The 13385-nt window shown below is 34.9% G+C and overlaps 1 protein-coding gene and 1 pseudogene across 9 annotated transcripts in view; one reads left to right on the forward strand and one right to left on the reverse strand.

The window, feature by feature from the left end:
- The window catches only part of LOC116097605, a 5242-nt pseudogene extending 2892 nt beyond the window's left edge, over window positions 1–2350 (reverse strand).
- The window catches only part of Magi2 (membrane associated guanylate kinase, WW and PDZ domain containing 2), a 1461753-nt gene that overhangs the window by 440545 nt on the left and 1007823 nt on the right, over window positions 1–13385 (forward strand). For all 9 annotated transcript variants that reach the window (XM_031380053.1, XM_031380052.1, XM_031380051.1 and 6 more), the window contains exon 2: window positions 2491–2607. In XM_031380053.1, coding sequence (XP_031235913.1) covers window positions 2491–2607 — 117 coding nt within the window. The remainder of the gene's footprint in view (window positions 1–2490; window positions 2608–13385) is intronic.

A 13385-nucleotide genomic window follows, 5' to 3' on the forward strand; every position in this document is an offset into this window, starting at 1 on the left:
AAAAAAAAAGAAGCTGCATCCTCAAATACATATTTGGGAGTGTGAATTTTGATTGTTGAATCAGTTAAAATGGTTTTCTGTAGAATGTTACTGTGAATTACATTTTGAAGTGTTCAGAAATTTTGCAATGAATGTAAATAAATATGCTGAAATAATTTACAAGGAAAGTGTGTTACATAACTGCACCCCTACATCATGCTATTTCATGTGACAAAGCTGGTGCACATATTTGTGAAATCTGAGATATTAAAGAATTGGTAGAGAATATGTTTGAAGTCTACTATAGTTTCCCATTATCTTTAACTGTAATTTTTTTGCATCATGTAATATTCAGGGCTCCTTAAAGAACAAAACTAATAGAGTGAATATATATATATATTATATATATATATAATATATATATAATGCTCTATTTACATACAAATATAACATATATGTGTATGTGTATACATATAGTTAGAGTTTCCATTGCTTCAATGAAACACCATAACCAAAGAGCAAGTTGAAAGGGTTTATTCAGCTTACACTTTCGCACTGCTGTTCATCACCAAAGGAAGTCAGGACAGGAACTCAAACAAGGCAGAAATTTGGAGACAGGAGCTGATGCAGAGGCCATGGAGGAATGCTGTTTACTACTATGCTCCATATGGTTTGCTCAGCCTGCTTTCTTGTAGAACACAGCACTATCAGCTCAGGAATGCCACCACCCACCATGGGCTGGGTCCTCCCCCACTGATCACTAATTGATAAAATATTTTTACAGCAGCTGGATCTCATTTCCTCAGTGAAGCTCCTTACTCTCTGATGACTCCAGTTTGCTCCAAGTTGACACAAAGCCACCTATATACACATATATAAATATGTTTAAATTAAAAATTTAAACATCTAAATTCATATATATACACATATATATGTATTTAAATAAAAATTTTAAACATATTTAAATCCACGTGTGCGTGTGTGTGTGTGTGTGTGTGTGTGTGTGTGTGTGTGTACAGCTAGTCCAATAATGGCTCTCTCCCAACAGAAATTTTTAAAAACCTGTACTTATTCAGTCCACAAGACTGGATATGTCAACTGGCTTTTAGTATATCTCTGAATCGCAAAGAAGCCTTTAATACCAGTTAAGCAAATTAAGAGCTTCTGTCTTTCATGTCCTTTTTATATGTTACCATCAAAAGGTACACCCCATTGAGGGTGGGTCTTCCCAAGTCAATTGATTCAATTAAGAAGTTCACACTCAATGGTGCACCCCAGCCACTGGTGTTTTAGTAAATTGCAGGTGTAGTCAAGTTAACAACCAACAACAGTCGTCACACATCACTTGCCTTAGTGTTATCTCTTGAAAACACAAGAATTTACAGTATTCCTGTGTAAATTTTGGTTTTAAAAACCCATTTATTTATTATTTATGCATGTGTGTGTGCGTGTGTGGGTGTGTGTACCACATATGTGAAGGAACATGTGAAGGTAGTTCTAGACTGTCATGTGGGCACAGAGAACCAAACCTGGGTCTTTTATGACAGCAGTCCCTCAGCTGACTCCCTGGATCCTTTCTGAGAGCAGTCCCTCAGCTGACTCCCTGGATCCTTTCTGAGAGCAGTCCCTCAGCTGACTCCCTAGATTCTTTCTGAGAGCAGTCCCTCCTCAGCTGACTCTAGAACTCCCAGGATTTTGCTTTCTAACTTTTCCATTCAAAGCTAGAAAGCATCTTAAGATAAATATTCATAAGTTAATAAAGTTTATCATTAACTTAACTTAATATTCAATAGACCTCTTCATTGGCTTTTTAAAGCCACAGCCCTATTTTTTCATTAAATTAACATAGCAAACATATTTAAGTTATTTGTTGGCAAAGAACAAAAGCTGTTCAAACTTTACTAATACTGCTGCACATATATTACAAAACAGAGAAATCACTTAGATTTATTTCATGGAGGGAAGAAAATCATCAATATTTATGTACTCGTTCTTGTAACTTTTTATCTCACTTTATTTCCATAGAACCTTAAATAACCTAAACAAATTCAAGCTTAGAAGTTTTTTTGCTGAATAAATAAGAGTGTAACAAAAAGTAAATATTATATCATTCCCTTTCCATGCGATTTCTGGAGCAATCACATTTACTGAAGCAGACAGAATTAGAATGGTGATTAGCAGAGTTTGAGGTAAAAAGCAATGGCAATGAAGAAATAAAGAGCCTTTCAGCCCAGAGTGAGATACATCATGGATAATTCAGTGCTAGCTCAGTATTAACCAATATCCTACCATAATAAAAACTATAATCTAAACAAAAAATAAAGATACAAGTTACTAGGTATATACCTAGAAGACACTTACTTGTTATCATGGTAACAAATGCTTTAGACATCAAAGTAGTGACTGAAAATAATTCATCTTTTATATAATTTATTAATGTATTCATAATAAGTCAAATTGTATCCTCATTACATTTTCCAAATATTTTATGAAGAAATTCTGTTATTTTAGGAGGAATTGTTGATAAAGATCTTCGTCACTACCTCAACCTAAGATTTCAGAAGGGTTCTGTTGACCACGAACTACAGCAAATCATCCGTGACAACCTCTACCTCCGCACAGTGCCATGTGAGTACCAAGTCAACATTCTTTTCTTTCTGTGATAAGCAGATAAATTTTCCGCTATATACTTAATATTCAATTGAAATACTGTCACATAGATATTTTATGGACAATTGGAGTTGGAATCGAATTTGAGATATAAACTATAAAAGCAAATGCTTATAACTATGGTTTGTGGTGCATGATAAGATCATACAAAAATTTATTATTTTTAAGTTATAAGTATATTTTAGTTATACTACTCACATTAGTATTGATAATATTGATTCTAGGCCAGACTTTCATTAATTCTTGAATCGTGACTGAGACAGATCTCCACACCAGGAGACAGGTGATTACAAATTCCTTGGTTAAAATCCTTATGAATGGTAGACTTTGCAACAAGAAGTCCCCCCAAGCTTAAAAAAGAAAAGAAAAGAAGAAAATATAGAATGAGACATAAATGTAACATGTTCCGTTACTCTCTCAGGAGTGATGGTGCTATATACTGGCTTAGACTTTTATATGCAGCCTCTAGAAATCCCTTTTAAAAAGAAGAGTGGGTAAACTGACATAATTTACAAAACAACTTCTTAGTCCTAGTTCCTGTTTTTTGATTAGGACATATGAATTCTGACTCAAGTCCCAGACCCTTTATATATATCAAAATCCTCTTTCTTCAAGCAAGACATTTGACTGCCAAAAGCCATCCACGCTCTCTAGAAATTCTGATCTGTTGGTGTGTATTGATTTTTGTTTAGTTATGTCCTAAAGAGTCCTAAAGATGGATAAACTCAAAACTATTAGCTCTGGTGCCCTTAAAATTAGACAAAAACCTTAATTAGAATAAATTAAACAAATAAGACAAAAATGATTCCATCCAGTTAAATCACCAGCATTTTTGAAAGTGAAATAAATGAAAGCTTATATTAAAACACACAATGATGTGAAGGTAGACCAGAAACCCCTGAGTTTTTAATCAACATGCATTTGGGAATGGGTGGGATCTTGTCATTGTCAGTCAGATTTGAATAATCATCAAAATAATGTCATAATATAGTTATCCTATAAACACTTGGTAATTGACATCATGTTGGTCAAAATGATTCCTACTCTGTATGTGTTTGTAAGTGACTAGACACTGCACTCTTGCTTTGAAACTTCATGCTGAGAAAAGTACACTCTTAAACTTGAGTTTGACATTCAAGTGATGGGCAGAAGATGGATTAAAGTGACTGGACTGCTTATAAGGAAACGGGTGGACGCACTCTCAAGGCCTTGATGCTGTCAGTGCATCCAGGTGAATTTATCTTTTGTGACAAGAAAGAAGGAAGACTTGAAATACTAAAGAAAGAGGCCAGGCACTTTGTTGTGTTAAAAGCTGAAGGAAATAGATAAGAGGCTGACATCAGGAATATATGTAGTTCTTGCTAAGACAGTGGCATAAATAAGAAAATCCCAGTTAAATATGATGACAATGGGAAGACTTTTGCATTAGCTAATTAACATTTCAAAGCATCTTTCTTTAGAGAACCAAGGAGAGACTATGAAGGAGGAAATAAATATAAGGGTAAAATAACAGGATTTATGAGTGAACCTAGAGAGCTTCAAGAAGCCATTCTAGTTCAAGGTCATGAATTCAATTAGAGGTCCTTGAGTAATGCCTGTAAAGGAAATGATTAGAAACTCAAGGGATCTGAAGAGAATCGGGAAGCAATCGCTCTTTGATTTTGCAGCCACCACTTCTAATAGCCAATTCCAATAACACCATGTGTTAACAGTGCTTTTAATTTGACATAATAGTGAAGAAGTATCTGATATGAAGATGATTCTTGTTTGTACTATTAAAAATTGCTTTCACACTGAGGATCTAGCCCTGGACAGTCTACACTTCACTCCTTAAGTCTTTTAACAAAGTACTCAGATGTTTTCAGAGAGTATGCAGTAAAATGTACCCGTAGTATGGAAAATCCTACCATTGCTTAGAAACTTGTAAGTGTATGCAGTCCGTTTGTTGGCATTCGTTATTGAATTTCATTTTGGATCCTCTGCATACATATATCAATGTGACTATTGTCACCTCTTGTTTAATAGAACAGTGGCACTAGAAATAGACTGTTAGTAAGTGCATGCAAGCAAGAGAATCAGCAGTTTGATCATGTAAGGTGAATTGTATTTGTCTTGACAAAAGTAGAGCTAACTCAGTAACTGTGCTTCCTCCATGGGTTGCCCCCAACAACTGCAACTAGAAGAAAAGGAGATCAAACTCCTAAAGCTAACCTTTCTTAGTGCTCAGCATGTGTGTCAGAGCTCTGTGTTATGCATCCATGCAAACCCATCTCACTGGGGGGGGGGCACACTTTTCCTCAAATCCAGTTGTAAACAATTGAGTTCTCTATAAACACCTTAAGGAAGTCTGCCTCAGGATGTGGCCAAGTTCTGAGCTAATGAAGGGAAGGAGGGAGATAAATATTGGTCTCCACTGGTTTTTGCCTATAAATAATATAAAATATCCTTAGTTGGTTTTCAGAATCAAGGGTTGCTTATATTTAGCCTTTTGGTTTAGTTTGTGCAGGCATTATTGTTTTGCATAAACTATGTGCAGATCACAAACAGCTGCAAGCATCATCTCTGATGTCATCAATTTACTATTTGTTCAAATCTGATCACAAAGGAAAGGTCTCCAACAACTGGTTCTATATTTTGTGTAGAGCCTAAACAGTCTCACATTTTTATACATTAACCAACTTCTTTAAGTGTTCCTTGCTGCTAAGTATACAACTAATAGAAAAAAATATGTGTTTAAGGGACCCTGACTACAAAAAGTAAAAGTTAGCTGTCTTTAAATGTATACTATAAACAAATCTTTACAGTATTAAGATTGTGCATGACTGAACCGAAGTAGAAATGAGTGAAGGATGATGAGATAACCCTTTTGTACCTTAGACTATGATAAAGACTAACCAGAAAAAGATGTGTACAGATAAGGGATGTAAGAGTTTAGAACATCCATTACATCAAATTCTAATTACTCTGGTAGTATATAAAATATGACTTGAGAACCTCTAAATTAGGATCATTTATTTACGGCATCCTAAAAGTACAAAGTTAAGATAGCAAATACTAATCCTGGGACAGCATAAACTCAAAGGTATATGTGGAAGTTGGTGAAATAAGTACTCAAAATGAAAATTATTTGGTTCTAATAGTCTAATGAGGATAATATTGTATATATTTAATTTTGAGACTAATCAACAAACTGGTTAATTTCACTATGGTTCTTAAAGAAGAGAAAAAGTAATCACTCCAATTTATTGACAATGTTCCTGTCCTTTCCCTCTCTGTGTTAAAGACAAATAGTGTATGATAAAAGGCTGAGCACAGACATGTCTCATATACTTTTCCCTATCAGACCACATAATGTGGAAAATGGTTTCACTGACCAATTTTTAAGCTACAAGATGAACTGGGAGATATTTGAGGCTATGCCTCACTCTCTCTCTGTCTCTCTCTGTCTCTGTCTCTGTCTCTGTCTCTCTCTCTCTCTCTCTCTCTCTCTCTCTCTCTCAAGATCACACTGTCATGTTGAGATGGTGTTAATAGGAAATATTTTAAATTTATTTGAAGTGTGAAATATTAATATATAGTAAAAGACAAATCAATAAAGCTAAAGTAAAAAGTATTACATAAAACCAAATATGATTAAATATGTAAGGTACAAAAGAAATCACTTTTGTTGAAGATCTCACCTAGACATGAATCACAATAATGTTTCCATATATTTAAGTAGCTTAAGTTTGTAAAGCTAGGCCAAACTAAGAAAAATTGTCAAGGATATAATAGCAAAAGTTTAGTATACATTTTGATGTTTTGATGCTTATGAAATTTGCCTTCCACAGAACAAATACTGGCTATATAAAAGTTATGAAAAATGATCTGTTAAGAGTAATCACCAACACACCAAAATTACAGATATTCAATGAAGCAGCACCCCGTTTGCTAACTGTGAACTCATAGAAGATGACAGCAGAAAGGGCTGTTAGGGTGTGGCTGGCTGATCATGAAGCATGGGAACTGTGAGACAGGGTCCAGTATCTCTGCTGTACGGAATGAAGCAGAATTTCTTGTAACATAAGCCATATTTTTACACTCTAATTTCCTTTCTAGACTTTTAAATTTTAAATTTACATCAGTGTCTCCTTCAAACACCTGAACAAAATGGTGATTAATAATAATAATAATAATAATAGACCGGGCAGTGGTGGCGCACGCCTTTAATCCCAGCACTTGGGAGGCAGAGGCAGGCGAATTTCTGAGTTCGAGGCCAGCATGATCTACAGAGTGAGTTCCAGGACAACCAGGGCTACACAGAGAAACCCTGTCTCAACAAGATAATAATAATAATAATAATAATAATAATAATAATAATAATAAACCTACTGATTATATTTCCTGCTATTTTACTAACAAGTACCATAGTCGTTATTTGTACATTGCAATTTAGAATTGTACAAATATGTGCTCCTGAATAAGGTGATACTTTCTGTAGGTATAGAATTTTATTTATTGCTAGTCTTCATGGTAAAGAAACATTTTTATGCATAAAGTCAGATGGAGAGAGATAGCAACCTAAAACTTATATTACCAAACAGACAAGACTATTTTTCCTCAAGGAAAGGAATTTCATTTAGTTGAAAATGATCAAGAATATGACAAAATTCTCAGCATATCTTTCAGTTATTGGGCCTGACCATCGTGTTAATTTGAGCAACACTTAGACATAGAACAATAAGGGTAGAATCATCCAATTCCATTGCATTTTAATCCAACTGTACTTCAACTAATGTTTATTATAAAACTTTATTCTTATATTCTCAAGAGTCATACATTTAGAAAATCTGATTTGAAGCTGCTTTTAGAGTATGAATCATATTCCATCACAATTATTTCAGATAAATTTGCCAACTTTTTGTTTTTTGAAAAAAAATGTATTTGATTTTTAAAAATAAACTAATTATATTTGGTACTAAGTGTTAAAAATGAGTATTATTACTGAATAACTATGGCTATTAGCATCTGAAGGCAAAGGAAAAGAAATCTAGAAACAAATACAAGCAGATTTCTTGAGAAATTTATATTCTATCCTGGAAGACTTAGTGATAAAGGAGAAATTCAAAGGGTTCTGAGCAGTAACAGGTACTGCCAAGAATCCATTCATTCTCCTCACTGAGATGGGTACCTGCCTGGTGTATTACCTAAACATGTTATGATTTTACAGGATGATGGATTAAACTGAATCTCTCTTTCTGAGAATATAAAGACTTAGTCATAAGTCAGCTACATAAACATATGTGTGACATTTCCTGAGGATCTTTGAGTAAATAAGCAATGATAACAAACTAAATGCACAATTCTATCCAAACTCTTAGTGAATGAGTGAGTTTATTGAAGTTTTCTGCAGGAGCCTAACTTATTCAAAGACAGCAGTGTCACTGGAAAAAAAATAAATCTAGTGTGGATGATGACTGACTGGCATTGAAGTTGGATCCCTGCTGCTGGCCCAATTACACCAATTGGATAGTTTCTCATTCCCAGTAATTGTCACTGCTTATGTAATTGAGGGTAGAGAAGAATGGATCTCATGTGCTTTAGTTACTTCCTAAGCCTTATAAATTACACTTAATTTCTGAGTCTAATGAGTCTCTTTTCTCCCACCATAGAGGAGATATTTATTATTTTAGTAAGAGTAAATAGTCTTATTAAACAATTCCAGAAATATTTTCTTCTAGTCATTGAACAAAACAAATCTGTCTTCTTGGTTAGAGTGTAATGCATTGGTTTGGTTGGGGGGATATATTCTCTTTTTGAGAAATTAATAACTAAATCCTTAATTTAATTATAAGGTTCAGTTTCTTACTCGGCATCTGAAGTCAAGGAAAATTATAAGTGATTACATTGACTTATCCATTTAACACCACAAAGCTTCAATGTGAAAGTAAAGGAATGCATCCAGCACAAAAGCAAAGCAATAAATACTGAGTACAATTTTTATTGATGCCAACCACTTAAAATTCCATTTGCCCTATCTACATTAGTTTCTTTTCCCTTTCTGTGATCTGACTTTTTCATGTGGTTTGCCTTTATCTCTTTACTCATTATAAGAGAAAGAGACTCCTCCAGAGCTTGTAGGACATTGATACAGTTGGTAGGTAGAAATACAACCTTGGACATCAAATATCCCCAGCCACTGCTCTAAGAATAAGGGAATGCAAATGATTAATGCAGTTTATCCTCTCCTAGAAAGCCAAACACCACTTTGAATAAAAAGTAGCCTTCTTTTAAGGGCACCAAGAATATACACCTTGAATGTTTCAATCTCATAGCCCTGTGTGCTAGAATATAAGGCCAACATGTCTCATTTATATATCCATATTTTTTAATTAAGACTATTAAGTCATTCTAACCTAGATTTCAATGTCGATGAATAGAAACCAAGCTATTGGGTGATTATGTAAAGAGCTGAAAGAAAAGAGTAGGCAAATAAGACTTGAAGACTGTGGTCTGTAACATCTCCTTCAAACATGCCTGAACAAAATTGTGAATGAGAAAGGGCTACTGGTTACAGTTACTGCTATTCTACTAACAAGTACTGTAGTTATCAGTTATCAGTACATAGCAAGTTAGCATTCCAGGTGTACAGCAAGGAGCAGTAAACCTTGCCTCTACTTATTTCTTATCATGGAACTATGGGTAAAATCTCATATCAGAACAAGGACCATTAATTGTAGAGATTCTGCTACTAGCTACCCATAGGACTTTGGCAAAGGCATGAGCCTTTGTGCCTAGCAGGAAGGAAGTGAGGAGCTGAAATGAAGCAAAATGTTTCCTCTTGTTCCATCTAAAACTCTGTAGTTTTTGGATTCTACTGGATTTCTTTATCATTATTCAAATCAGTTCTTCCAATTGACTAAATTATTCTGAAGATGGGATGCCCTTGATATCAAGCATAAACAGCTTTTGGAAGTTGAAGGCCTAGCAAAAGCAGCAGATACTTCAGGGAGAAATAAAGAGTGAGCTTTAAATTAAGGGCAATTCCAGATAAAAACCAGTGATGCATGTACTTTCAAATTTTTCTATGAATGTCAAGTTAAAGATACCATCATAACTCTGATGTTCCTTGAAATTTACCTTCACTATTCATGAATCTGAAATTGGGGCCAGTCCCAGTAAATGGATAAGAAAATAAACATAATGAGAAATACAAAGGTATTTTAAATTGCTTTCCTCTTTTGAATGTGTAGTGAATTGAAATGTGACATAAAGATCTCTGAACCATGAGGTATATTGTTATGAAAATATGATTGCTGCTGGGCAGTAGTGACACACACCTTTAATCCCAGCATTTGGGAGGCAGAGGCAGGTTGATTTCTGAGTTCCAGGCCAGCCTGGTCTACAGAGTGAGTTCCAGGATAGCCAGGGCTATACAGAGAAACCCTGTCTTGAAAAACAAAAAAACAAAACAAAACAAAACAAAATGTCACTTATGTGACTGAATGAAAATAAATGGGAGACTAAATCAATGCTAATTTAGTGAAGTCAAAATTTTACAGGGCAAATGAAGAATTGAGTAGAGTCTGTGGATTTTCTCACATGGGCTACCTGAAAGTTAAGCCTAATGTAGGATTGACTATCCAATTAAAGCCTTCACCAGAATCCTCACTTTTTAGGCAGGTCAGAATGGAGAACTGGAGTACTTCCCAGTTCTGATTCAGTTTACCTACATAAAGACAAGCTTTCAGAGAAGTCACTTTGTACATAAATAAGTCACCAGATATCTGCACAAGTTCCCTGGGAGTGAGGGTAGCTATGAGTGCTGCTCCACATGTTAGTGATCGCTCTTCTCCAAAGACAAGACAAAAGCAGAGCACAAATCCAATCTGTGTGCTTTCGTCCTTTCCCATTTTTGGTAGAAATGCAATTATTCTCATCTAATTGGCTGACAGTGATGATAAACTATGCATATAATTAAGAGGCTTGCATAGCTGTAGAAATTGTAGAATTCATGATCTGAATCCAATGCAAGACTTTTTTTTTTATCTTGACACAACCCTACTAATTGGCCATTAATCAATCAAGTTCTAAATTGTTTTCTCTTTATAATGTCATTGTCAGAAATATTAAAGATAATTATTTGGAACGAAACATTTTATTTGGTATGTATTTCATTCCTGTATTGATATAGGAAGGAATAAATATATAAAGTTATCTTTATTATCTAAAAACTTTTTTTAATTTCATGAACTTTGCTTATAGAAACTTAGCTCTATAAAATTTAAAACTTTAAATTCATGCACAAAATTATAATAATGTAAAACTTTATAAATAGCTATTATACAGGTTCCCAGTTAATCACATTAGAATTTCATAAAAGTGTTTCTTTTGTTAATCATGTCAGGAGTGATAGAAGATGAAAAGAAGGAAAGGAATTACCATTAAAAAACTACCTATGCACAAGTATTTTGTGTAGTTTTATTCAGCAAAATCCATTGCCCTTCCTTTTCAAGCTAGCAAACTTATTCCTGGAGAGCTAGTAAACCCTTCTCTAAATCACACATTCAGTAAGCACATGAGAAGAAATTCAAACCTTTGTCTGTCTTATATCAAGAGCCATCTGTTTGCTATACCATGTTACATCTTCACTCATTATAGAACTGATTTCTCTCATGGTTGAACCAAATACCGAAAGGCTCTAAAGCACAGAACATTGATGGTATACCTATCAATACTGATTAGTATTTATATAAAAGTTGTAAATTATAATGTGAACAAGAACTACACTCTTCAGGGATTATTCATTGTTCATATTTCAATGGCTGCTCTCCAGTGACCTCAGCAATATTGTTCACCCTAAGGCCATGTCAAGGTGAATAGATGTTACTCAACATTGGCATGACTTTTCTCATTCTTGTTTAAAGGGCAGCAAAACAGAAGCAATGGAAACATTTCCACAGAGTTCCTGAAATGCCTCTTCTTTTGTTGAAAAGGATAATTCTGCATGTTAATGTAGGTACCTTTGCACAGGCTTAGCTGCCCCTTGTGGATTGATATCATACCTAAGCAATTCCCCTACATATCTTTGGCCACAGAGCCAAATTACTCATTCCCTTCATTAGAAACACATATCCCATCAAAACATTTTTCCCTCCTACCTGTCTCCTTGCTCCCATTTCTGGGTTAATATCCCAAGTCTGGCTTAAAACTTTCATTTTTATATGCACAGTGACAATCCAGTGTCCAATAAGTAACTTATGTCTCTAAGAATTCAATGAGTCTGGAGCTAAGCTTAACTTTTGCCAAACTTTTATTTTCTTTTTATTGTTTCCATTTATTCCATAAAGCAAACCAGAATTAATAATGTATTAAGTAAAGGAATTTTAACCCTGCAACATGGCTGCTCTGGTAAGGCATCACATCCAAAGACCTTCTAGGTCTTCATGATCTGGCCAGAATGTAGACATCTCTGGATTAGAGTATGATCTGACTGGCATAGTACACGTCTTTAATCCGTAACAATGAATTTAAGATTAGATTGTAGAAGGAAGCTGCCATGTTTGAAAGTGACATCTAATTGAGGGACAGACAAAGTGATAGATCAGAGAAAGATTTGACAGAATGAGTTGGAGATGGAGTTAGCATATGCTTTCATGAAAACAGACAGAAAAAAAAGGCTACTTAAGAGCAATGAGAGAAAAAAAGGGGGTGGTGTGGTGTGTGTGGCAGTTTTTCCAGGACAGTTTTACAAAGATGGGTCTCAGAGAAAACAAGCTAGACATAGGTAAAGACAAAATGAATGATCCAGAGAATAAAAAGAAGCCAGAAGATTAGAACATATTTCTAAAGTTTGTATGAGGCCAAGAAGAGCAGTTCAATCAGAAGCCAAGAGAAGCCAGATTGAATCAGTTGGCTTGGAAGATTAGATTGTATGAAGGCTAGAAGCTGCCAGGCTTGAACCAGAGATAGATAGATAGAACAGGGAAAAAAACACTATGGGCTCAGCTCACGTCATGTATTGGCACAACTTGGGTATGGCTCTCATCTCATTCTTTCATCTGAGAAAATAAAGCAACATTTACAGTGTCACACAAGGTTTAGACTAGAAAATAAAACAATGCATGGCATTTTAATGAGGAAGAGGATGAACTAGAGAATTAATTGTTTAGAAAATTACTAGGCTAGCAAGAGAAAGTAGAGACTGGAGATTATTATTCTTTAAGAGTGCTAACCACAATACATAGCAACTGAGAAAGGTTAACCCCTACTAACAAAACAACTGCCCCTGAGGCCTGAAGCTAGGACTCAGAAACCTGAGCCTGAGATTGACATATTACTAATGTGGCTGCAGTTACCTCCAGTGCCTCTTAAATATTAACAACTGGTGGAATAGACACTTATGTTCCTGGTGAAAATATCACATATCTGATAGCTTCTGTTCTGAACTAAAATATGACCTTTAAATGTGTTTCTTAACAGCTCCTTAGATGTATGGTGACAGTGATATGTCTTAATTTTATTTTACCATTGAAGACTTAATTTTTAAATTCCCTGTTTTGGCATTCTATATTTAAATTCTTATAATATAAATAATTGTCAGGCATGGAGTCTTTATTAAGGGTTTTCAACTTGCTGTCTATGCTGAGTCTCCTGATGATTATATTGCCCTGCCTGTCCTGGCTATTGGAGAAATGCATTTGGTCTTTAGAAAGTGAGAATTCGCCGGGCAGTGGTGGCGCACGCCTTTAATCCTA

This window comes from Mastomys coucha, unplaced genomic scaffold (genome assembly GCF_008632895.1).
Source record: "Mastomys coucha isolate ucsf_1 unplaced genomic scaffold, UCSF_Mcou_1 pScaffold19, whole genome shotgun sequence".
NCBI classification, from domain to species: domain Eukaryota; kingdom Metazoa; phylum Chordata; class Mammalia; order Rodentia; family Muridae; genus Mastomys; species Mastomys coucha.